The following is a 24872-nucleotide window of genomic DNA, read 5'->3' as shown; positions in this document are numbered from 1 at the left end:
AGGTCCAGTACAGTCAAAAACGTGATTTTCCTGGTTTTCTATATTCTGTATATACACACATATATATATATTTCCACACTGAGGTTGGAATAATACTGTGAAATGGTGAAAATGATAATGCCCTTTCAGTGTAAGAGCTGTTTGAAAAGATCGCCTGAAATATCAGCCTGTTTAGGTTGGAGGGAGTTTTGACCTGCCTGGTGTCATCACCAGGCCATAAAATTAGTTAATAGACAATTAAGAGAGTTCCAACACACTCTGCCAATAACAGTTAGTGTTCAGTTCTCCCCTCCCCACTCAGACCACTCCCAGACAGTCTAGCAAAATTCTTGCTTGAGAAATTGCGCTTTGCTAAGAAGCTATTTTTGCTTCTTTTTGACCATTTTAATTGAAATCACAGTAAGGTACTCTATTGTTAACCAGAAATGAGTTGTCGCGATAACAGCTGCATTGGACCTTTAAACAATCAATAAAACACATTTAGTCAATGTCAGCGCTCAATATTTGTACATTTTTCTATGCTGTTGTGTGGTGGGAATGATGCTACTGCAGACATATTCCTACTCTCATGGAAAGGTCCTAAGTTTAAAGAATGGGATGTTTTTAGGATGGCAACACTGAGGATTCATTAAGAGTAGCTGTTTTTACAATGTCCTGCAGCAATGGGTAACATCTAATCGTAATAACGTGTGGAGATTTTTTGGATTGTGGTGTTGTTCTGTTTATACTGATGTTTATATAATTAGGCGGGAGGGGTGAGGCATCAATAAAAATCTAGAGGGTTACAAAAAAAAGAAACATGTCCATCTTCTTTCATTACATATCAGCTACCTCATATGTGTTTCATGATTGTGTCACTTGCAGTGACAGCCTAAAATCCCTCTTTATTTTAGATGAGGGCTGAAAGGGCCTCTGTATTTTAGATGAGGGCTGAAATGAGATCGCACAATCCCTAAGAATGTCACGCTAATTGAAGTCGACAAGAATACTAACAGCACCCTTTTGAACTACTGACATTGTACAGGGTGGATTAGGGAGCGTATATTAACAACAGGTGACCGGTGAGGCTGAACAGTGGTGCTGCACACGGCCTGGCTGTCACAACTGCCCTGGTCAGACATGGGCTTTCACCAAATCAGAATGGAGGAGGACAGAGTAGAGCGCGAGACGGACAGAGGCCTGCTACTGCTGCCGGTGCATACTGAGAAACACACTCCAGTAAACATGCATACAACATCGTCTTCCACATCTAGAACACTTCCGATGACATCACTTTTTTCAACTTCCTCTGTTCTCCAGTAGCTGAATTTCCTCTTCACTTCAGTTTCCTCCTCAATTCATGCACCTTGGTTGGAGCGAGGCAGTGCCAGTGTTCCTTTCCCTAATCACAGGCCAATAAAATGGCTATGAAAAACATTATCTTTATTTAGCATGTATTTTGTCAATTTCTTTACAAAGTAATTATATATATATATTTTGGGACACATATCACAAACAACAATTCTTATGAATGTAAAAAACTAAAACAAAGGCAATATTGACTTCTTAAAAAGTGTGTGCTGACTTGAACTTGAAACGCTAGGAGATGAGCAAGCCTACACAGACTTCTAACAGTAGGATAAAACAAAAAGAGACATCTCCATGAAGCAGACAGTCCAATGTCACCACATCAATGAAAGTAGCTTCACTACTATACCAGACTAGATGTTACTGCAATAGTTTAGATATTATGCAGCACAACACTTTAAAAAAGTAATTAAAATGTCCAGATACCAGTAATTCTTTTGAAAAGTGTTAGCAGTAGAACAATTGGCATTAAATATATATTGTGTACATATTATTCGCAATATGTCCTCTATGCAGAGAAAGCTGACCATGCACCTCTGCAGTGCTCACACTAACCACATTAAATAGCTCATGCCATGAAATTATCTTTGTCGAGAAGCACCCTCTAACATTAGCTTGTTTTTCATGTATTTATCATTAAAAAAATTCATCAGATAAATTACATGGGATATATTATTTCTATGGGGTTTTAACATATTACACATCCCCCTCCCCCATGTGCTTGGCAGACAGTGTTCCTGACTCACCATGCTACATTAAAATCTAGCACTGCTGTGATTTATATACACCGATCCCAGATCAGCCAAAGAGCCCACGGGGCCTCTGGCTCTAATACAGTAGTAATGGTGGCCATAGCTTAGTCATCTCTCAGTCGCACAGTGGATTCATCTCCAGCGCAGTGGATTCTGTCCAGTCAACCAATGAGCACACACCCCTCACCTCTTTCACTACATTTTACATTTTCGTCATTTAGCAGACGCTCTTATCCAGAGTGACTTACAGCCACTACAAACCAGTCTTTAGGAAAGGTAACAATACAGGCTCCCACCCCCACACCACCCTACAGAGATCAACAACAACCTTCCAGATAGTTCTATATAACAGAGATATAAGAGTTTATGTCTCCCCTGAACTAGATGCTGGGTATGTATGGGTGTCTGGGGGTTGTAGGGCCACAACCCTGTCCGGTCAGAGACTGCCGATGTTGGGGAAACTCTTGAGCTTCTCTGGGAAGTCGTCCTTGTAGAGGACTGGGTCTGCACGGTGTTCCACTACCTTCAGGGGCATGGTGCCAAACACCGACGCAAACTTGTTGATGCACTCCGATCTGGAGAAGTGAACAGAAGTTACCGGCGTTAACAATTTGAGGCAATCAACCACAGAAAAATAACACGTCCAGATATTGTAAATCCACTACTTCCTCTATGAATATTGATTTGGCATATACACACAATTTCTAGAGTTGCTAGGTGATGAGCATGCTCAGTGCAGGACCTACCTCTCTACCATGTGTGTCTGGTCCAGGGACAGACCGTCAATGGCTGTGCACTCAGGACACTTGAACTTCTTCCTTGGGGTCACCTAAATGGAACCAGGACAGTGACCTTTACAATCTGTTAATCTACCATTCCCCCATTGCTACGCAACTAAAACCGTACAGTATGGCATCTACTGTGTGGAGATCAAATCCCTGTGCAGATGAGAAAAGTCCATAACCATCATAGTATTGCTTAAACGGATCCTTCGGGATTTTGGCAATGAGGCCCTTTATCTACTTCCCCAGAGTCAGCTGAACCCGTGGATACCGTTTTTATGTCTCTGCATGCAGCTTGAAGGAAGTTGATAACTAGCGTTAGCGCAATTGCAAGCAGATACCATAGACTTCCAGTCATTGCGCTAATGCTAGTTAGCATTTGCTTGCGAAACTACCTCTAACTTCCTTCATACTGGATACAGAGACATAAAAATGGTATCCATGAGTTCATCCAACTCCGGGGAAGTAGATAAAGGGCTTCATTGCCCAAATCCCGAAGTATCCCTTTAAGTCGCACTCCACTAGAATTTGATAAACCCATTAGATAAAGTCATGCTAGTTGTGAAAGCAGGTCCAGCAGTGGTTGTAGCAGCAGAGTGTGATTGAGGGCAGTTGGGTTGTGGGAGGATGTTGTGCTGCTGTATACCTGAGTGGTCATTAAAGCCCAGGGCATGCTGCTTGCGTGCCGAGAAGAAACAGCTGTATGCTCTTTAAAGGGGTGATGTATGGCCTTCCTCAGTCTTACCCACCCCACCAGTCCATCTTACTCCAGACTGGAGATCAGTGCTGAGGAGGACATGTGGGAGATATGTGGGGTGGGGGGCTAGCCTACTGCAGGCACAGAGAGAGGGAGGGAGTAGGCATTGCTTTGGGGTAAGTGAGCCCTGGTGAGCTTAGAAAAACATTGTCGGAGGGGGAGTGGCAGTCAGTGACACCCAGATAAGAGAGGTTAAGGCTGGGCTTTAGGGGCTGCTTGTGCACCTGGACACGGTCACTGCATTGGGGAGGTATCGGGGGGCACAGAGGGGTGAGAACTGATCAGAGACAGAGCCTCTGTCAGGACGGGACTGTAAAAACCAAATATTGCTGCATTCTGGGACGTTTCCACCTCTGTGGAGTTGGAGTTATGGCCTTCAGCTTCCTGATATGTGGTGTATGTTTTAGTACTGCTCCTACTGATATAGTAACATAGCTCCATCCCAAATGGCACCCTATTAACTAGGAAGTTCACTAACTTGGACCAGGGACCATAGGGCTCTGGTCAAAAGTAGTGCACTATTATAGGGAAAAGAATGCCATTTGGGATGCAAGCCATAGCTCTGGTGAACATCCAATATTGAATTTAACCCCCTAATGACCTAATGTCAGCATAATGGGTTGGGTAGGACTGTTGTTCAGGTGGTGTGAGAACGTTGTGCACTGTACTGTACCTTTATGGGGGCTTTGCCAGTGATGTTGGCCACCAGGAAGTTCATGGCGATATCCTCACAGTTCATATGGGCGTCCACCCAGTTCTTGATGTCTCCTGGCATCTTGTACGTGTACAGGTAGTTAAAGTACTGGAAAGGAAAGAAGCCAGTGTCACTCAACATCAAAAATCAGCAAGCAGTGGAAACGGCATTAATGCAGATAAATACTGAAATACATTTAAAACATTTTTATGTCATCCTACTCACTCGTGATATGATAAATGAGTCTAACCTCTGCCTTAGCAGAATGCCTTTGAATAGAGGGATGTGTTTTCTCAGAAGTATTTGCTTTGAATCAAAAGGAGAGCTTTTGGTTGACGGTGAGACAGATAACCTAACCTCACCTATGACTCTTCCCTCTCTCTCTCTCTCTCTGTGACCTAACCCCGCCCCCCTCCACATACTGGGCATGGCAGAGGGACAGAGGGAGGTGGGGCTTCTGTCTGAGGCTAACCTTGTGGTAGAAGGCTGCTCCAGTCAGAACCATGGATACTTCGTTGGTCCACTCTGACTCGTACTTCCACTTCCCCATCTCGTGGTCCCACAGGTGGAGCCGACCCGGGTACCCCACCAGCCGGTCTGAGAACTCCCTCCACACCTGAGGGGGATGGCGGGGGAAAGAGATGGTTAGACACATACCTTTAGGGTGGCAAAATTGGTCACTTTCCCCAAATTCCCAGGCTTTCCAGTAATTTTGGGAAAATTACAAGTTACTGGAGTTAGGCAACACTAAAAACGTTCCAAGTAGCCTCCTCTCATCTTCAAGGTAGTGCTAGAAGACCGCCATCACTGAGATTCTTTGAGCCCCAAGGTTCACTCTGTAAAGAGATGAAGGCTACATGCCCTGTCTGTGATGGGCAGAGCAGTGTGTGGAGACTGGATACCTGAGCCCAGCAGCCAGCAGCCTGTCCTGCTATTGGACCCAGCGAGAGGCAGTAGAGCCAGACAGACTTCCTTCCCCACAGCAACCTGCCTCTCATTTCATGTCATTATCCTCAAATTGTCCTCAATTGTCTCAATAGGTCCTAAATGTCTTCAGGTGAGTGCCAGGCCGGGCTGTAGTCATGGACAGCATCAGCTCTGGCCTGTCACCATCCATCACACATCAAACACATCTCCAGTCCCAGGCAGCCCATATACCACTACTGGAGGCCGACTTAAGCTCCCTGGATGAGTTTAAACTCTGGGGTCAGCTCTAAGTGGCCAGCGTTTACCTGCCATCAAGGGAGTATAAATGTACTAAGCCCAAGGTCAAGGTCCAACATTTGGGGTGAAAACTCCCAGGCGAGATACAGAGTATCCGCTCTCTCACCTCGTAGCCAAACTGCAGTTCGTCAGACGTCAGCATGATGATGTCGTCATCGATGGCCAGCACAGCCTCCGTCTCGATCTCGTCGTAGGGGAAGAAGCGGTTGCTGAGCTTGTTCTCTTTGGTGCGCACCACCTTGAGAGGTACGCCAATCTTTGGCCATAGAGACTCTAACAGAGGGACAGAGACAATGGGAATATGAGTGAGATAGGCCTACATTGTACAGACAGGTCATATAAAATCCATACTATCAATGCAATGGAGGCCTTGGCAAATGGGTCAGTTAACACTGTGTGATCCTTGAAAAGCTGCAAGACATTAACTATGAAAATGATTTCCTCACATTCCAAATCTGACAGTATACTGTATATTGCATCACCTACCACATCAAATTAGACTGCCAGTTTTATAGGTCAAACTAACATCTAGACTTCAGTTGGAGATGAGTGGAGTTGGGTTGCCATCAAGGGAGACATTTCAAAATGGCAATCCTAGTGGAAAACAGTGTGCTAGCAGTAAAACTACAATCACTGACTTGAATCGCAACGCCAACTTGAATCATGTGCAAGCCTGACCACACCAAGATTCCTCTCAAGGCAGAGCAACAAAGTTAGCTTTTTTAAAAGTAGTGTTTAGTGAGCTTGGGAAGTGTCCATGGCACGGAGCAGTGTCAGACAGATGGCACAGAATGTGTCACCCCATTAAGGCTTTAACTGGGGCCTGACAGGCAGGCGGCGCTCCCAACTGACCGACGAGCTCTGAACGTCTCCACACTAAACTGTCAACGAGAGACCTGCTGTGATATATTCAAGCGCTCCCCTCCCCCCACCACCACTCTCTTTTCCAAACATGAGCTGGGAGATGAGTGCTGGGAGATGAGTGCAGTGCAGGGGGAAATCACCTAACATAGGTTATTAGCTTAGCTCTGATTGTACAGATTGAGCCTGGCCTTTTCTTTTGGCATCGGTTTGAACACACAAACTGAAACAACAATTTCTGGCTGCTGGAAGCCCATCTACTTTTCTGACTTCTCCAGGGCTAACCAGCAGAGATCCTCTCCACTATAGAAGAACAGAATCCTGCTGCAGTCCCCATCTCTACTGTAGTTACCTCCGTCTCCATGCACTGCAGCTATTAGGGGGCTCCCAACCAGCCAGGGCAGGGTTAGCTGTTTATGAGAAACAGACCGAGATGGAGGGAGGGAGGGGAGGGGGATAGTGGAAGAATTTGATAGAGACACGCACTCACTCGACATTCATGACGGTCTTAGACCGATGTGAAAAACAGGTCACTTCAGGTCATAACGCTAAGATTGTATGAGTGAACAAATAAACTATCAAGTTAATCATGACAACCAAACAGTACAATCTCTGTGCATGTCAGAAGCAGAAGATAAAGTCCAACATAGAGCACTAAGATAAAATACTACAATTCTAAGACTTAAGCTGCCAGCAGCACCTTGTTAAAATGCCAAACGTGCAGGACTTGAGGAGGCAGCTTAGGGCTGCTTGAAATAAACACAAATCAGGCCTTGTGAGGATGAGGAGGAAATCCGTCCTCATCCCAAGCAAAGGCCCCTAGTTGACCCGTGAACGGCCCCTTGTTAATTCTAATGGGTCACAAAGCTCCAGCCAGGCTCCACTGACGCCTCTAATCAAAGGCTACACTGGGCCATTAGAGGGAGCTTCAAAGTGGCCCGCTGCTTCATTACATTACACAACTCTATGCAGAGGATAGATTTAATTCCCTGCTCTCTCCCTGCCGTCCCCTGAGCTGTCAGTGATAAGGGGCGCCATAAACAGCTGCATACCTAATCGCCTCGTTAAGAGGAATCATTAGAGCGAAAGCCACATAAATAATGACTAATATCAGCTTACTCTGACACATCTCTAATGGGCTGTAAATGAGGGCTGTGGCGGTAGGACAGACAGGCAGCACTAGCAGAACACTGCACTCTGTTTGATGAAGTGGAGTGTCTGTAGGTGTGGTGTAAGAGGACAGTATATCAACATGAATGAAAGGCCTCTACGTCGTCTGGCTTGCCAGTACCGAGGAGACCTGTTGACATCTGAAGGTTAGAATGAGATTGCTGCTGCAGCACCGAGTGGGGTGGGTAGGGGGATTTTTTTCTGTCCGACTGGTGGCAACATGCCACGGAGTTGCTCCAGTTTCCTAATTCTCAACATGAAGCAAAGCCAGAGAGAGGTTTGGCTCCAGCCTCGAGCATGTCATGCTTTTCAGTGTCTAAACTTATGGAGAGATGGGTCTTGGCTGCTGAAGCTGTAATCACTCATCTGGTACACATCAAGAGCTCCATTTTGGGTATTAAACAATGGCATGGTGATATAACCTTCACTTCTTCTCTCATCAAGTTGGCAGTTAACTTGGAGTGTTCAGCCACTTTCCCATTCCTTGTGTGTATCGATCTGCCAACTTTAGTCAATCTCTAAACAAAGATAACATTGATTTGGACTCTATGGTAGCTATGAAGTAAGGCAATCTGACAGAACACTAATGTCCCATCGTTGAATATCCAACATGGCATCATCGCTGTCACTGAAAAGGTTAACTCATGGAAACTCCTATTGCTGGTGTGCTTGTTTAAGGTTAATATTTGAATCAATAATGGTTTTTAATGAACAGTATAGGGAAGGGAGGGTCAGAATCAGGGGTGTATTCACTAGAAACCAAACAGAATAACATTTATGGCGCAGTGGTCTAAGGCACTGCATCGCAGTGCTAGCTGTGCCACTAGAGATCCTGGTTCGAATTCAGGCTCTGTCGTAGCCGGCCGCGACCGGGAGACCCATGGGCGGCGCACAATTGGCCCAGGGTAGGGGAGGGAATGGCCGGCAGGGATGTAGCTCAGTCGGAGCATGGCGTTTGCAACGCCAGGGTTGTGGGTTCGATTCCCACGGGGGGCCAGTATAAAAAAAAAAATAATAATAATAATAATAATGTATGCACTTACTAACTGTAAGTCGCTCTGGATAAGAGTGTCTGCTAAATGACTAAAATAAATTTAAAAAAAAAAAAAAAATGGAGAGGGACTACCTGAACCTTTCCAAAAAAAAAAAAAAAAAAAAAAAAAAAAAAGTTTCTTAAGTGTTCTGTAGCAAAATTTTATGCTACGGTGTGCGCTAATGAATACAGCCTAGGGCTCACCTTCAGGGGGACTCTTGTTCTGGTTGTTCCACACCACCAGTAGCTTGGCCAGGCTGGGAACCTTGGAGATCTCAGTGATGACCCGGAAGAGGCTCTCGATGCGGTCATAGGTCAGCACCACAGCAGTGAACCCTGGGGACCTCGGTGGGATGAGAGGCAGGAACAGGGGGCTGTTCACACTCGACCACTTCTACAGAGGACAAGAGAATAAACACAAAAGCAAAGTTTAGAATCAGTCTCCTACAATGCAGACGTATGCCTAGCTAGCTTCATCTGTCTGCCATCCTGGCCCGTGGCACGTTTTCCATTGCTTGATTCAGCAGTGAGGTCACCTGCAGTGATTTCCAGACGATGGTTTTACAAGGGAACAGGAATCATCTATTCATTTATTTTAAAGATTAATAGACTCACAACCGGGAATGCCAGGCACCCAGCGAGAAGTGGTCTGGAATGCCAAGCACACTATAAAAACCGAGCGGTAGCTGAGCTGCTTCAGGAGCACAGCTTAGAGAGTGTGTAAGACAGACAGACAGACGACAGACAAAGAGCAGTCAATTATGTTTTGCATGCGAAGCTCCACCCTCATCTCAGGTACGTGTGTAAATTGAGTCCACACACTATGACTTGGCAATAGATTTTTTGACGATTTCGAAGAAGTGGCAGTCTTGGCCTCTACTGCGGTTTCTACACTGCTCCTTTGGGATGTTATAAGGGTGTTTTATCATGAAGCTCTGGTGAGCTCCATGCAGCAGGGGTCCAGATGAGTTCTAGCGGGGCAGGGGAGAGAGAGGGGGACGTAGGCAACGGTGTCGGCGGCTGTCTACTGCCAGTGTGGGACTTGGCTCCTCTTCCTGGCCCCGTCTTAAAATGGCCCGTTAACTCTGGAAGATGCACAGGCCCTAGCCTAGATCAAGTGACGCTGTAAAAGAAATACTGGCAGTGCAGAGAGCCCTCTGATGCAGTGACACACACAAGGAGACACACACAGACGCACTCAATCCAGACCTCTAAACTAACATATAGACAACAATTGACATTTTGAGTAATGTGATTACACAACAGTAACAATTTGTGGACATGCGACACAGAAGGGACTCACTGCAGCAGCTTAAAGTGGCCTACAATGCAGGTTAGATCATCTACAGTGTCAACTTCAACGCTTCCGTTCTCTGATAGCAGTAGCATTATGTTATTATGTGGTTTTAACCCTTAATTAACTGTCAAACACTACAACAGTAGCATTCTCAAATAAAGGAGGTTGCAGCTGACTTAAACAAACTGTATCAAAGGCCCCCCATAGCCTCCAGACCTGGCACTAGAGAGATGTTCTAACCTCATAGGGAGGGAATGGAGATTTGAAATAAAACTGTGGGCTTCTTGAAGTGCTTCTCTGTTCTGCTGTAGGCAGGTGGTTCCAAACAGACTGGTGTTTCTGTGGCTCTTCCAACAGCGTCCACCATGTCTGTCACCATAAACATGGTCACCCTATATACCCTACATCAGTCATTCCTCACCAATAAAAATAAATAAAAACTTTACTAGCAAATGGAAACTTCTCTGTGGTGGTGTGACACTTACATACAAGCAGAGGGGAAATAATGAAAGTAACACGGTGACACATAAGTGGTGAGATGAATAGATGAGGAAAGGGACCACAAGTCATTAGTCAGATGAGAGAAACAGGATGAAAGAAAGACAGCCACTTCTCCGATGTTAATTAGCTCAGTTAAAATGAGTTCACTGGTTACAATGCTCAATTTACACAAACGGAAACATGCAGCCATTTGGGGGATTTAGGCTACACATTATTGCGGTAGTGTTTGGAAAAGTAGATCAACGCAAATCCATGTAAACATCCTCGTAATGCAGCATTTAGACCAACGTGGCATTTGAATGTTTTGGACAAACACAGTGTTTTCTACTCAATAACAAATGATTTCCCAAGGTGAAGTGGGAGTAAGAGGGGTTGGGTTAAATGTGGAAGACACATTTCAGTTGAATGCATTCAGTTGTACAACTGACTAGTTATCCCCCTTTCCTAACAGCCGCTCCAGTGATGACTGGCAGCAAGTCCATCTAGCCAGCATGGGGCCTTTGATTTGTGTGGTGTGTGTGTGTGTGGTGTGTGTGTGTGGTGTGTGTGTGTGTGTGTGTGTGTGTGTGTGTGTGTGTGTGTGTGTGTGTGTGGATGCACATACATGTATGCATGCGTGTGTCAAAACAGCGAGTAAGGCCAAAATGGAACCCAGATCGAAGTGAGGTTGCCGGTTGGTCCATTGAGAAAGATTTGAATTCCATCCCTGGACTTTGAAGTTGACAGAAAACAGTTGGATCAGAATAATGTGAGTGATGATTGCCTACCAGGGATTAGGAGAAGCAGAGATAGTGCAGCCGTCACATCTTCTCAAGAGTCCTGATATGAGCACATTCACAGTGCAGGCATCTGCTCTCTGCCAGTGAAGGAATTGTCTGGCCAGGTTTCTTGGCCCATTTAAACCACTGAACAAGCCCCGACTTAGCCTAAATGGAAATGTTAGATGTCCTCTAGAAACCAAAGGTCAAGCTAAATAAATAATCAGTTCCCATTTACCATGAATATTCATTACTATGAAAGGTGTAATTAATTGGACCGAGACCACGTTTTTTTTTGCAAACCACGATGCGTTGTTTAGAGCACTCCCAAGCATGGAGGGTTCACACCAGTCCAAACGAACCGAACTAAGAGCGAAAAAGTGCCAGAGTTCAGAAAACCACCCACTCCAAACCAATTTGATATGAAAGCCCCCTAAGATACAAAGTATCTTAAAAACCTTCAGCCACCTTTCAAAGGCGGAACAGGATTACCTGTCTTACAACTATGCCCACTACTGCCAAACAAAAAGCAGCCCGTCTGTCCCACCCTAGCCTGACAACCCTTCTAAAGGCACTGCTACTAGCAAAGAGCCTGTGAAATGTGCTTTCAATTATGACCCCGAACGAAGGATACAGAACAGCAGAGAAAAAAAAAACGGCTTGATTTATTTAGTGTTCTGTTCCAATTCTGCTCGACGTGTTTCCACTGAATACGTAGAGATAGCACTTCTCCAGCATTGGAATGGTAATAGGTCTGTGGCCCTGCACAATTAACCTCTTGTGGGCTGGGACCGAGACAGCAGACATAAATGATGACGATTAGTTGGGGGAAAAAGCAGACAGGAGTTTCTGACAGAGAGAGGTGGGTAATGTCAAGTGTAACTGTTGATTAACCAGCTACCCGCTCCCAAAAAAAGGCAATACTGGCTGTGATTGAGCAGTTGCTTGAGTAAAAAGTCCTTAGTCCTAAAGTGCTGTAGAGCTTTGAATTACTCTGAGAAGCCAAGCGTTGTAAACATAACTTTAGTCAGAGTCAGTGTGACTTGACTTGTTCAGACCAACATAACCTGACTGGCTCACATATCACCAACCATTGGTAGGACTGGGTAGGCCTGTCCAATAAGGAAGAACATGGGTCCCCCTTCTCTACCCCACAGACAGACAGACAGACAGACAGAGGGAGGTAGGGATGGATGGAGGGCGGAGCTGCATGTGGTGTCTTTGGGGACTGCAGCAGATCAGGCTGGGCTGATTAACAGCCCCTGAGAGGTGGTAGCTGAGCCAAGCTGTCTGCATCCCCACACTCCCACAACCACAGAGAGGTTACACACACACACACACACACACACACACACGCGTGCGTGTGAGAGAGCGAGAGAACACTGTTTAAGGAGAACGTGTGTGCTGCAGTCCCCAAAGACACCACATGCAGCTCCGCCCTCCATTCTCCTTAAACAGTGTTCTCACGCACATACACACAATGACTCAAACACTAAGGCACGTATTTTTCACCGCACTGGAGGCATCCTCCCAGTACAGAACTGCTGACACAAACTCACTGGCTGTTTCAGCAGTACTGGGTGTTTACCAAGCAGCCAAAGACCACTAGGCTAGGCTACATGTGTGGAGAGAGGGCGCTATAAAGAGGAGGAAGCTGCCCTGCCACTCGGCCGATACACTGGGAAAGACTTACCAGGGAAATACAGCATGCTGGGAAAACTGTTTCATATCTGCCACTGTGGGAGTCGGTCACTGTGTTTTTCTGTTTTGTGAGGCCAGCACCGTAGTGTCAGGTCACACATCAATACCACACACTGCAGACTGCACCCCCATAAATATGACTCATATGTCTAAGAAGATTCAGTGGGTCACCACAGTAAAACACAATAACATTATCAATGGTGTAGGCTCGAGGGGCATAGATTATAGCAGGCTCCAGTGGAAGACTTTTGATGTATCCAATCATGTTCAACACATCTAGCCTAAAACACATCTTTCCACTCTTTAAAGAAATACCAACTAGAGGTATCCTCACCACCACAGGGGGGTTGTTCCACTGTTCGTAGGAGCGTGCAGCATAGGGGTAGATGCGGTCATTGATGATCTGAAGCGTTGTCATGCCGATGGCCTTCATGGAGCTGAAGTAAGCGTCCCAGAACCAGCGGGACTGAGGAGAGAGAAGGACAGAGTTGTTATTGGAATAAAAACATATGGTCTGGACTCTGGACAAACAAACAAGCTGTTATGTCCTTGAACACACACATTCAAAAGGCATCCCTGTGACTCGAGAACAGGAAGGACTGTTCTAGACGGTTAGAATCTCTTTAACATCATCTGTCCTACAGCAGGCCAAGACTTTCTACAGCTCACCTGCCTTTCAAAGCACAGTGCAGCCAAATATCAACCTTTTGGCCAGTGGTTCCCAACCCTTTTTCGGTTACTGTACCACCAACTGAATTTTGCTCTGCCCAGAGTTCCCCTGAAGTACCCCCTCATGTGCATTTGACCAGTAAGCCTATGGTCTCATAAGTCTTCTCAAGTACCCCCTGTGGATAGGCCAAGTACCCATACGGGTCCTATTAAACCTGGTTGGGAACCCCTGCCTAAGGCAATATAGATAGGCCCATTGGGACTATAATACGTTTGATCCAAGATGTATGCAAACTACGTACGCATCTACCTCTAGTTGTGCATCAGAAATGTACTTTTAGTCAATTCACTACCAGTCCATGGTAACAACAAGGAGCATTACAGTACCAGAGGGGAAGGTGTAGCCTAGAAGTCAATCATATTTCAATGCAGATGTTACTAGTACACCATCCCCAGGCAGCACCCCAGCGTCCCTGGTGCTCCCCTCCCACTGATCCATTAAGAGACATCAAGGGACAGCTAAGGAGGGAGAGGAGCCCATAAGAGTTAATGATCCTTAAAACAGAACTGTCTCCTGCCAGGAGGCGCCATGTCAGTGTGACCCGACTCCACCTCGACAGGTCTTAGGTGACACTGAGTGCAGCACTCTTTAACAAGCGGGGGGGGGGGGGGGGGGGCGCTATTTGTTAAGCAGCCTGTAAACACAACGTCTAGACCACAGAGGGTAGTGCGTACGGCCCAGTACATCACTGGGGCCAAGCTTCCTGCCATCCAGGACCTCTATACCAGGCGGTGTCAGAGGAAGGCCCTCAAAATTGTCAAAGACTCCAGCCACCCTAGTCATAGACTGTTCTCTCTGCTACCGCACGGCAAGCGGTACCGGAGTGCCAAGTCTAGGTCCAAAAGACTTCTCAACAGCTTCTACCCCCAAGCCATAAGACTCCTGAACAGCTAATCATGGCTACCCGGACTATTTGCACTGCCCCCCCACCCCATCCTTTTACGCTGCTGCTACTCTGTTAATTATTTATGCATAGTCACTTTAACTCTACCCACATGTACATATTACTTCAACTACCTCAACTAGCCGGTGCCCCCGCACATTGACTCTGCACCGGTACCCCCTGTATATATAGCCTTCCTACTGTTATTTTATTTTACTTCTGCTCTTTATTTCTCAACACTTTTTTTGTTGTTGTTTTATTTTTACTTTTTTGTTAAAAATAAATGCACTGTTGGTTAAGGGCTGTAAGTAAGCATTTCACTGTAATATCTGCACCTGTTGTATTCGGCGCATGTGGCCAATAAAATTTGATTTGATTTGATACTGGACCCCTCAACTCCAACAGACATTTGACTGGTTAGCCAGAGCACACCCTGGAAACTATTCCCACAGCCAGAAACTCAAGATATTTGTAGCATATTTGTTGGGTGAGAATAACACCCACAGCTGAAGAGGTTCTCCCCTGTTTGGGATTAGGAACAGAGGAGGATCCAGAGAGGAATGGACAACAACAACAGTGCACAAAATGAAAACTGCACTGCAGCAAACACAGTGATAGCATAGGCTGCTACAGCTTAGTCAATGAGCCCACCGTTTTGCTAGAGCTGTGGTAGTCTTGGCCTGGCTACAGGGCTCTGTCCTTCATAGCAGTGGAGCAGCTCGTCCTATTGACTGGTGTGTTTGTTGTCGTATCGTCTACAGAGAGCTCTCAGCGGCACATGAGAAGGGACCAGCCCCCACTCCAGCCCTTAGTCCCCTTTAACACTAGAGAAATACAAAAACAGCTTTTATTTTTTTATGGAGGGGGTGAGGAGTATTCAAAAAGACTTTCTAATCTCAGGGGGACCACAACGGCCCATAAATCAGCCAGTGATGAAAGTTCCCTTTCCGACTGGGAGGAGGCAAAAAGCAAACTGCTCCAGCCCAAGAGGCCCTGCCCCAGCGCCTGCAGGAATTTTTATGAGGAGAGAAGAAGAGACGGAGTCACAGGAGAGGAGGAGAGGAAAAGGGCAGAGCGGTCTGCTTCACTGCAGCACTGTCGTTCCCTTCCTCTAACATACCTCGCTGGGCTAAGTAGGCTGAATTCTCTTTGAGGTGTGCTTGAACTTGGACCATAAACAACATCCATGAATTCAGAACTGATTTGACTAACCTTTGCTACTGCAACTAAAATAAATGTAATTACTAGCGCCTCTTAATAAGATATAAATCGGGTAAAAGTAACATTTTCATGTCAACGATTCTTTGTTTAGCACAAACTTGCTTAGGAGGACATTGTAGTATTACCAAGATGACACTCAACTGATCATCAATAGTGGTTCCTGTGTGACTGAGAAACCAAACTAGATGCCAGACTTTCAGGACCAGGGTCAAGGGAACAACCCAGTCTACCATCTCTTTCTCTAGCTATACTCTGCTGTCTGTCAACTCCTTTTAGACAGGGAGGGTTCAGACAGGTTTACATTAGGCTTGGTACTATAGCTGCAGCCCTGTGATTGAGAAGTACTCATTTTAGCTGTACTGATCTAACAAAGCATGCACGTATTCTATTCCTAGGGTCTGAACCAAACAAGGCTCACAGGAATGCAGTTGACCACCGCTAACATTTAGCAGCTGTTAAGCACTTAGCTCACAATTTCGGACCTATGTCGATGCTACCACATCACATTTTGAAGAAAAAAAACAATCTACTGAAATGATGCTGCTGGCTACTGATGGATTAGGAGTTTTTATATTTGACCTTAGTTGTGAGGCCCTGTATAAGTTAACAGAATGTCTCCTCAATTACCCAATTATCCTTCAATTGAGGACTTAGTAAATCATACAGATAGTCAATCAAAGCTGACATGGAGTCATGAGTAAGGCTGCGTTTAGACTGGCAGCCCAATTCTGATATTTTTTTCCACTAATTGGTGTTTTGACCAATCACATCAGATCTTTTCAAATCAGATCTTGTTCACAGCTGATGTGATTGGTCAAAAGACCAATTAGTGAAAAGAAGATCAGCATTGGGCTGCCTGTCTAAACGCAGCCTGTGTGTATTTTAGGCACACTAGACATATGGTCAGAGACCTTTTAAGCCCATAAAGGATTGAAGAGGACAGCGTGTGAAATCAGACTAGTTAGGCCCTCTGTTGGACAGTCAGTAAATACTTCACTTCAGCTCTTAAATAAAAAAATATGTCCCTACAGCTCTTATAAAAAATATTTAATATAGAAAATCATGTCCTAAAAAAATAAAAACATACTACATAATATTGCACACGTCAAAATGAGTTTTAGTTGACAATGTGTTGTCTATACTATGGGGACCAGCTCAGTGATTCCCAGTGTCCTCTCCTCTCCAGCCAGTGAATGTGAGTGTGAGTGAGGAGTCTCTCCAGATGTGTGCAGGTGTGGACTGATATGGAATGGGCTCTACAGCACCCCATAAATCCTGGATAAGATGGGCCTTTGTGCTCCGGCCCCACCCCACCCTTCCACGTCCTGAGCCGGGCTCCAACACCCTCCTCCCGTCAGTCCTGCAGGGGCCACAGGCACGCACACGGCACAGTGACATACCTACCCCTCACATTCCCCTGGCTTAAGATGTACTCACTACTCAACTCAGACCAATATAATTTTGTTGTGTTCCTCTGATCGCCAGTGAATTGATAAAATGTTTATTATCAGTATTTGTTTTAACCCAAACAAACTAAAATCCTTCCCCTTATCATCAGTCCTCATCTCTAATGAGAACCCTTTCCTGACATGCCTGCAGCTATGGAAGACAACTGATTACACATATCATAGCTAAATTCCAAGCCCTAGACACAGACTGACAGAAACACTAAGAGCAGTGGATAAGCATTTCAGATCCACACAGCAACAGAGACAGGAGGCGGCCCCCAAGGGAAGCCATGTTCTAGGCAGGGCAAATGAAAGAACTCCAACAGGGTCTCTGAGCTGTGGGTCTAATATGTCTGTTTGGCCAGTCTAATTGGTAAATGGACTAGCGTTGATACAAGGGAATGAGAAACAGCTTGGACGTGCAGAACTCTCTCAGAGGGCTTTCACTTCTGTTTATTGAGGCTCAGTTGGACCAGTGAAAAGAGGGGACTTGTCATTGATTTGGCTGCGACTGAAACTAACACTGAAGAACCTTTATAAGAGCTTTTTAATCAAGATTGGGAACATGAGGAGACAATCCAAACTGACAACAGGACAGAAACTCTAGTCCTAAGGGCTCATTACAACATGTCTGTCTAACCCTTCAGACTGCCTGTGTTATGGCTTCCATTGGGCTGACAGTGAGGCACAGGTTGGAATGGGAGCGTGAAAGTCAAACCTCCTTTGACCTTGCCTTCACACTAACTTAACCTGAGAGGGCAGGAGGCACTTTCTCCTGAGGTTTATTCATCTGGAAATAGACTATTACTACAACTCTATAAAGAGTTTTTCATTTTATTTTATTTAACCTTTATTTAACCAGGTAAGCCAGTTGAGAACAAGTTCTCATTTACAACTGCGACCTGGCATATCCCTATACAGTGAGGGAAAAAAGTATTTGATCCCCTGCTGATTTTGTACGTTTGCCCACTGATAAAGACATGATCAGTCTATAATTTTAATGGTAGGTTTATTTGAACAGTGAGAGACAGAATAACAACAAAAAAATCCAGAAAAACGCATGTCAAAAATGTTATAAATTGATTTGCATTTTAATGAGGGAAATAAGTATTTGACCCCTCTGCAAAACATGACTTAGTACTTGGTGGCAAAACCCTTGTTGGCAATCACAGAGGTCAGATGTTTCTTGTAGTTGGCCACCAGGTTTGCACATATCTCAGGAGGGATTTTGTCCCACTCCTCTTTGCAGATTTCTCCAAGTCATTAAGGTTTCGAGCCTGACGTTTGGCAACTCGAACCTTCAGCTCCCGCCACAGATTTTCTATGGGATTAAGGTCTGGAGACTGGCTAGGCCACTCCAGGACCTTAATGTGCTTCTTCTTGAGCCACTCCTTTGTTGCCTTGGCCGTGTGTTTTGGGTCATTGTCATGCTGGAATACCCATCCACGACCCATTTTCAATGCCCTGGCTGAGGGAAGGAGGTTCTCACCCAAGATTTGACGGTACATGGCGCCGTCCATCGTCCGTTTGATGCGGTGAAGTTGTCCTGTCCCCTTAGCAGAAAAACACCCCCAAAGCATAATGTTTCCACCTCCATGTTTGACGGTGGGGATGGTGTTCTTGGGGTCATAGGCAGCATTCCTCCTCCTCCAAACACGGCGAGTTGAGTTGACGCCAAAGAGCTCGATTTTGGTCTCATCTGACCACAACACTTTCACCCAGTTCTCCTCTGAATCATTCAGATGTTAATTGGCAAACTTCAGACGGGCCTGTATATGTGCTTTCTTGAGCAGGTGGACCTTGCGGGCGCTGCAGGATTTCAGTCCTTCACGGCGTAGTGTGTTACCAATTGTTTTCTTGGTGACTATGGTCCCAGCTGCCTTGAGATCATTGACAAGATCCTCCCGTGTAGTTCTGGGGTGATTCCTCACCGTTCTCATGATCATTGCAACTCCACGAGGTGAGATCTTGCATGGAGCCCCAGGCCGAGGGAGATTGACAGTTCTTTTGTGTTTCTTCCATTTGCGAATAATCGCACCAACTGTTGTCACCTTCTCACCAAGCTGCTTGGCGATGGTCTTGTAGCCCATTCCAGCCTTGTGTAGGTCTAAAATCTTGTCCCTGACATCCTTGGAGAGCTCTTTGGTCTTGGCCATGGTGGAGAGTTTGGAATCTGATTGATTGATTGCTTCTGTGAACAGGTGTCTTTTATACAGGTAACAAACTTTAAGGCTTCCTTTAAGAGTGTGCTCCTAATCTCAGCTCGTTACCTGTATAAAAGACACCTGGGAGCCAGAAATCTTTCTGATTGAGAGGGGGTCAAATACTTATTTCCCTCACTAAAATGCAAATCAATTTATAACATTTTTGACTTGCGTTTTTCTGGATTTTGTTGTTGTTATTCTGTCTCTCACTGTTCAAATAAACCTACCATTAAAATTATAGACTGATCATGTCTTTGTCAGTGGGCAAACGTACAAAATCAGCAGGGGATCAAATACTTTTTTCCCCTCACTGTATGTGCATAAAAAATCCCCAGCAAAGGGATTCAGTCTATTTGAATGTTAGCTGAAGAAAATATGTGATCTGACTGTTACCTGTCTTTGCATCTCCTCCACCTGCCTGTGAGGGATACTCTTCAGGATCGTGTACATCTCTGGGAGCTTCTCCTCTGGAATGACCACGGATGCCCTGTACAATACACACACACAAAACAAAGAAAGAAAAATATCAGTCAGTCTCTATGTCAATGGCAAAAACATCCACTGGTATTAAACTAGATCAGAAATCACAATACGAGCTCAGGAAATGTAATGCTGATATATGTGTTGAAGTTGGTTGGAGTGAGATCATGAGCGGTGTCTTTAGCGTACCTCTTCCAGTCGAGGACCTCAGAGAAGGGCAGGATGTATGAGTCTGCTAGGATGACAGGGACACAGCCAGCCTGCAGCACATCACTGAGGGTGGCCTGTCCCAGCCGAGCCCCGCGCAGCACCACACAGAACGACGACTCCTGGGGAACACAGACAACACAGATTACCACAAGGTATCATAGACATATCAAAGGTACATGGTTTTATGACATAGCTGTCGCCAAAATAAGGAAGCTTAGACGGGTCAAAAACAGACTAACACAATATTAGTGGGCAGCTTGTGTTTGGTCAGAGTCTGATAAAATGACTGCATGAACTGTCAAGGTTGCCTCCCATATGGAAGAGTTGAGGGTGGGGAGGGCAATGTTATGGTGGACTACTTACAGATGTTAAAAGGATAAAAGCAGGCAACCCTAAATATTCCTCTAAAATTCAGGCATCACTTCTGGCAAACCTTTCCACTGTCAGAGGTGGAGGATAAGGGGGGTGCTTTCACTGAGATTCTGCCACCACACCCCTCCCACAACCTCCACCCTTCCAGGCCCTCTCCTTGGTGGGACGTCTGCCAGATGTGCGGCCACGCTGCACCCAGACCAGATGATAAGCGCACTTCCTGTCTAGACAGGCCAGGGATGGGCTGGAGATGCACTCTGAGCAGACAGACAGTGCAGAGGCACACCGGTTGACTGACTGTCACAGATATTGCTGTAGAGTTTCCCAGGTATACCCTGCATTAAGTTACCCACATAAATAGACTGCTAACTCTTAGAGTTGACCTACACAGCTGAGCAGAGCCCTCTTAAATGCATTAAAGTCTGATAATGGCCATGCAGATCTATGTTAAACATTTCCCCCTAAGCTGTATAATGTCTACAAGTGTGTGTATATGTTAGTCTAGTCTGAACGGTAGAGGGTCTCTGTGTGGGTCTCACCTGGAGGATCTGGGGGTAGTCGAACACCTGGCCCTTGTAGCAGCGTTTCCTAGCTGAGGCAGCTCCCTGAGAGAGGTTGCTGCACTTGTCCAGGAGGAGCAGGGCCTCCCCGTTCTCCTCCTTCAGCCTCTCCAGCTCTGCCCGGTACTCACGGTGGATGGCCGTCTGAGACGACAGGATGAAGTAGCGCCGGGGCCTGCAGCCGGGACAACATTAGAAATAATGGAAAACTGTGAGTGATGATGGTGACTCGACAAGATAACTTCACAAATGTTCCCACTATCACATGAAGTGAGGATGCCTGTTGTCTTGCTTGAGGAAGTGATAAGAGCCCTATGCTAGGTGCTGAACCAGGGTGGCGGTGGTGTTGCTGCTCACCCAGGCTGTCTCTCGGGCAGCTCCACATCTGCAGACAGAGGGCTGTACACAGGGATGCTGACGTCATAACCCTGCCTGTAGGTCCACGTGGAGAAGCCTCCCCCTGCAAGCAGAGCCCTAGAACACACACACAAAACGTATCCAATGTTAGACCACTGTCACATAGGCTTACATACTTAAGACGGAGAGAAGAGACAGCTATATAGAACTTTGCTGCAAGACAATACATGACAGATGTGCATATGCCCTGGCTGTTTCTTGTCATATCTGCTTAACAACGCTATTGAGTAACATGACGATCTTGAGAAGTATTCGCATGAACAAAAGGAGGCTGCCTAAACTTCATCCTTTTGTAAATCTGTGAATGTAATAGTTAAATGCGAACTGATGAACAATCTTTATGGCGTCCTACCTGTGCATGCAAGCACAACCTCACTCACACACACACAGGCCTATATATACACACACAGCTGGTTCTGATGAGGCCCCACGCCAAATGGAGCACAGCTGGATGAGCCCAGGAAATTCCCTACAGCTCCAGATAAGTGTTCATCGTCTCAGGGCTTTCTGTTCATAAAACCCACCTTTTCCACCCAAAAGGAGTGAGCGGCCAAGAGCAAGGATGGGAAACATGGCCTCTCTCTGTGGCAGTAAATACCAGGAGATTAGGCATGTCTGCCCGCTCAAAGCCGCTAGAGGTTCTGTCATCTCTGGACTACTTTTAAGTACTACTTTCTTCTTAGCTTAATATTTTTACAAGCCACCCTGTAATTATATGCAAGTTCTGTAGTTGTGTTGGAGATAAAAGATGGAATTGAATCTGGATTATCTAGTCAAGTTAAACTACATAAAATGGAGGGGGAAAACTATGAGTCAACTAAAAAAAAAAAAAAAAAAAAACTATTCTCTGAACATAACATCAGACTAAGGACATGTAAGGAAAACTGGAAGCTAAGTTAACGCCATGCTTCCCTCTAGTGGTGGTCTCGGTAGAACAAAATATGCCTGGTAGCAACTCTGCTAACAAACAATATTAGCTGGAAGTCAAGGTTGATTGATGAACCAAAAAACTAAAATGTGAGTTTATCCAACTATATTAATTGTAATTGACTTTCTTTTTTCTGTGCTGGGTTTATTAGTGTTACCTGTCTCTTGGCACATCAAGGGCTGTGTTGTAGTCTGGAGGTCCTCCAGGTAACATGTTGAACAGAAGGTGGTTCATCCCTTTGTCCCACCTGGAAACATACATCTTTAGGGGTCAAAAACCTTCAAATGTGTGCACTTAGATATCTGAAATGGGCGGATAGATCAATGTAGTAGACGAGAGAGGGGAGAGGAAGAATGACAGAGAGGGTAAAGAAGGATAAATACATATGAAGAGAGAATTCCCAGCTTTGGGGTGGAGGAGATAACAGTGCAACCCGAGCAGTGTGCAGGAAAGGTTACCTGGGGAGCATGGCCAGAGCCTGGGCAGTCTCCCGAATGCGCAGAGAGTTCTGATTGAGCACATCGATAGAGGGAACGAACAGGCATGCCCTGGTGACGTCGTCAGTGTAGAACTCACTGTCGGAGATGGCACTGAGCAGGTCATTGTACTCTCGGGACAGGCCTGTGCTGCTGATGGGCACTCCTACCTCATCCACAAAACGCTGCAGAGGATAGATGTACACCTGCCAGACAGACACACACAGTCATTTCTGATGGTCCACTATACTGCTGTTTGATTTATAACATCCTTCAATCATTTGGTTAAAAAGACAAGGTTCAGAGACCAAGAATAGCAGATAAAACAAAGTACACATATATGTAATTTGTGGTGTGTGATGGATGGAGAATAGGCTCACCTTGATTCTATTCTTAGGGTTGTAGCCACATCGATACACATCAAAACATGTGTGCATTCGGCAGCTAAGGTCCCCTCTCTCAGGAATAGGGTTGGACACAGGCAGTCGGACTAGAGGTGCATCGTGCACGCTGCGTCGGTCCAGGCTCCAGTCTGCCGTTGATTCGATGGAGTGTGGCCAGAACTGGAACATCCCTGTGGCGATGAGTCCCAGCAGCACCACAGAGAACAGGGTGATGTAGTAGATGCGGTGCTTGGTCTTCATCCGTGGAATCAGAGCTGGGCCCCGTGAACTGTACTTTCCTGACGTGCACATGCTGAGCCTGACCATTCAACCACAGAGAGAGAGAAATATTAGCATGGCTCCTGGTCCGTTGACACACAGCCAGGGTATGTATCAGTCTAAAATGGCTTCCTCTCCTAGAGAAAATTAAGCCATTTTGGACCACTGTCAGAGTTACAGCAAGAAATAAACAAGTTACTGTAACGTTAATTGGCCTTGCCTAAACGAGCCAGGCAGTTCTCGTTATACAAAACTACATAACGACTTTAACCCAGTGACCGCTTACAACACTAGCTGTCAATCAAAGGCATTCCAGTATGCCAATCAAAGGGATTCTAGTGAGGTAAAGCTAGCTAACGACAACAGGCCAAACTGAACAACTAGCTAATGTAGCAAACCATATAACTTAAATACTCTGGCAGCACATTAGTAAACTCAATTTAGCTAGCAGACTAGATGGCTAGTTAGCTAACGTTAGCTACATTGACGTTCAACGATTTCTTAATGGATTCGCTAAAACCAACTAGTTAAGTCGGCGTTTATTATAAAATACCACGGGAAAAGTACCAAACATCTATAGTGTATATAGCTAGCTAACATCACACTTTCATGATAAACCGAAATCTTGAAAAGTAAAAGCAAGTAGCCAGCTTCAAGCTTAGCTAGCTACTACGCGTTAGCTGGCTAGCAGGTTTAACCAGCGAGCACAGACCTAGATTTGATCAGTAAACTTACCTTCACGCTTGACCGGTGAGAAGTCGATCTCAAACGGTTAATTCATACCCTCTTCTTAGCTAAGCGGCAATCCAATAATGTATACTTTTAATTTTTAACGTTAGGTAGCTAGCTAATAAAACGATGTTGATGTTATCGTGTCGATGATGTGATTTCCGGAACTGGAACTCTTCTTCGCCTGCCCGAAACCCGTAGGCTACTCTGCATGCACTGGCTATAGTGCCACCTACTACGGCGGAGTATCATCACAACCACCCAGTAGCATTCAGATTGATCTTTCACAAGGTGCGTTGTTTTTCTCCACTGAATTAATTATTATGTGAATGGATAGCTATAACCTGGCATGAAATAGCTATATACTAAGCTATATACTGGGTCCATTAGTATACAATTAACAAAATATTACTTTATAATTTACATGTAAATATTTACTTGAATGTGCAATCAATGGAAGCATTATGTCAGACATCCAGATAGGGCCTACATCATTTCAAACTAAAGCCAGCTGACATTTGGGCAGTTATGTAAGTTGCTACCAATGTTTTCCCACTATTCTCTCACTGCATAACCACCATTATGGTAGGCCTATCTAGCTCAAAATGTGCAGCCTGCTGAGAGGTTAGCAAATAGAAATGACATTGAAAAAAGTTCAAAGTAATTTTCTTTCAA

At 45.4% G+C, this 24872-nt stretch overlaps 1 protein-coding gene across 2 annotated transcripts; it reads right to left on the bottom strand.

Moving 5' to 3' along the window:
* Positions 1–1401: 1401 nt before the first annotated feature.
* LOC311128207 (exostosin-2) lies at positions 1402–24366 on the bottom strand (the record flags this gene model as incomplete). 2 transcript variants are annotated; one of them, XM_084160231.1, is made up of 15 exons in its annotated part: positions 1402–2674; positions 2846–2928; positions 4312–4440; positions 4805–4948; positions 5663–5829; positions 8825–9014; positions 13212–13343; positions 19757–19850; positions 20033–20172; positions 20965–21160; positions 21343–21459; positions 22488–22577; positions 22789–23012; positions 23187–23508; positions 24204–24366. In XM_084160231.1, the coding sequence occupies 14 exons, from the start codon at positions 23499–23501 to the stop codon at positions 2536–2538; spliced, it is 2160 nt and encodes a 719-aa protein (XP_084016357.1). In that variant the 3' UTR covers positions 1402–2535. The 2 variants fall into 2 exon arrangements, with proteins under 2 accessions (XP_084016357.1, XP_084016356.1); XM_084160230.1 differs by lacking the exon at positions 24204–24366 and having other exon boundaries at positions 23187–23516.
* Positions 24367–24872: the final 506 nt, after the last annotated feature.

This window comes from Coregonus lavaretus (assembly GCF_964263955.1).
Source record: "Coregonus lavaretus genome assembly, chromosome: 4".
NCBI classification, from domain to species: Eukaryota; Metazoa; Chordata; class Actinopteri; order Salmoniformes; family Salmonidae; genus Coregonus; species Coregonus lavaretus.
Note: the sequence above shows the minus strand (reverse complement) of the source record. Positions and strands in the feature narration are given on the sequence as shown.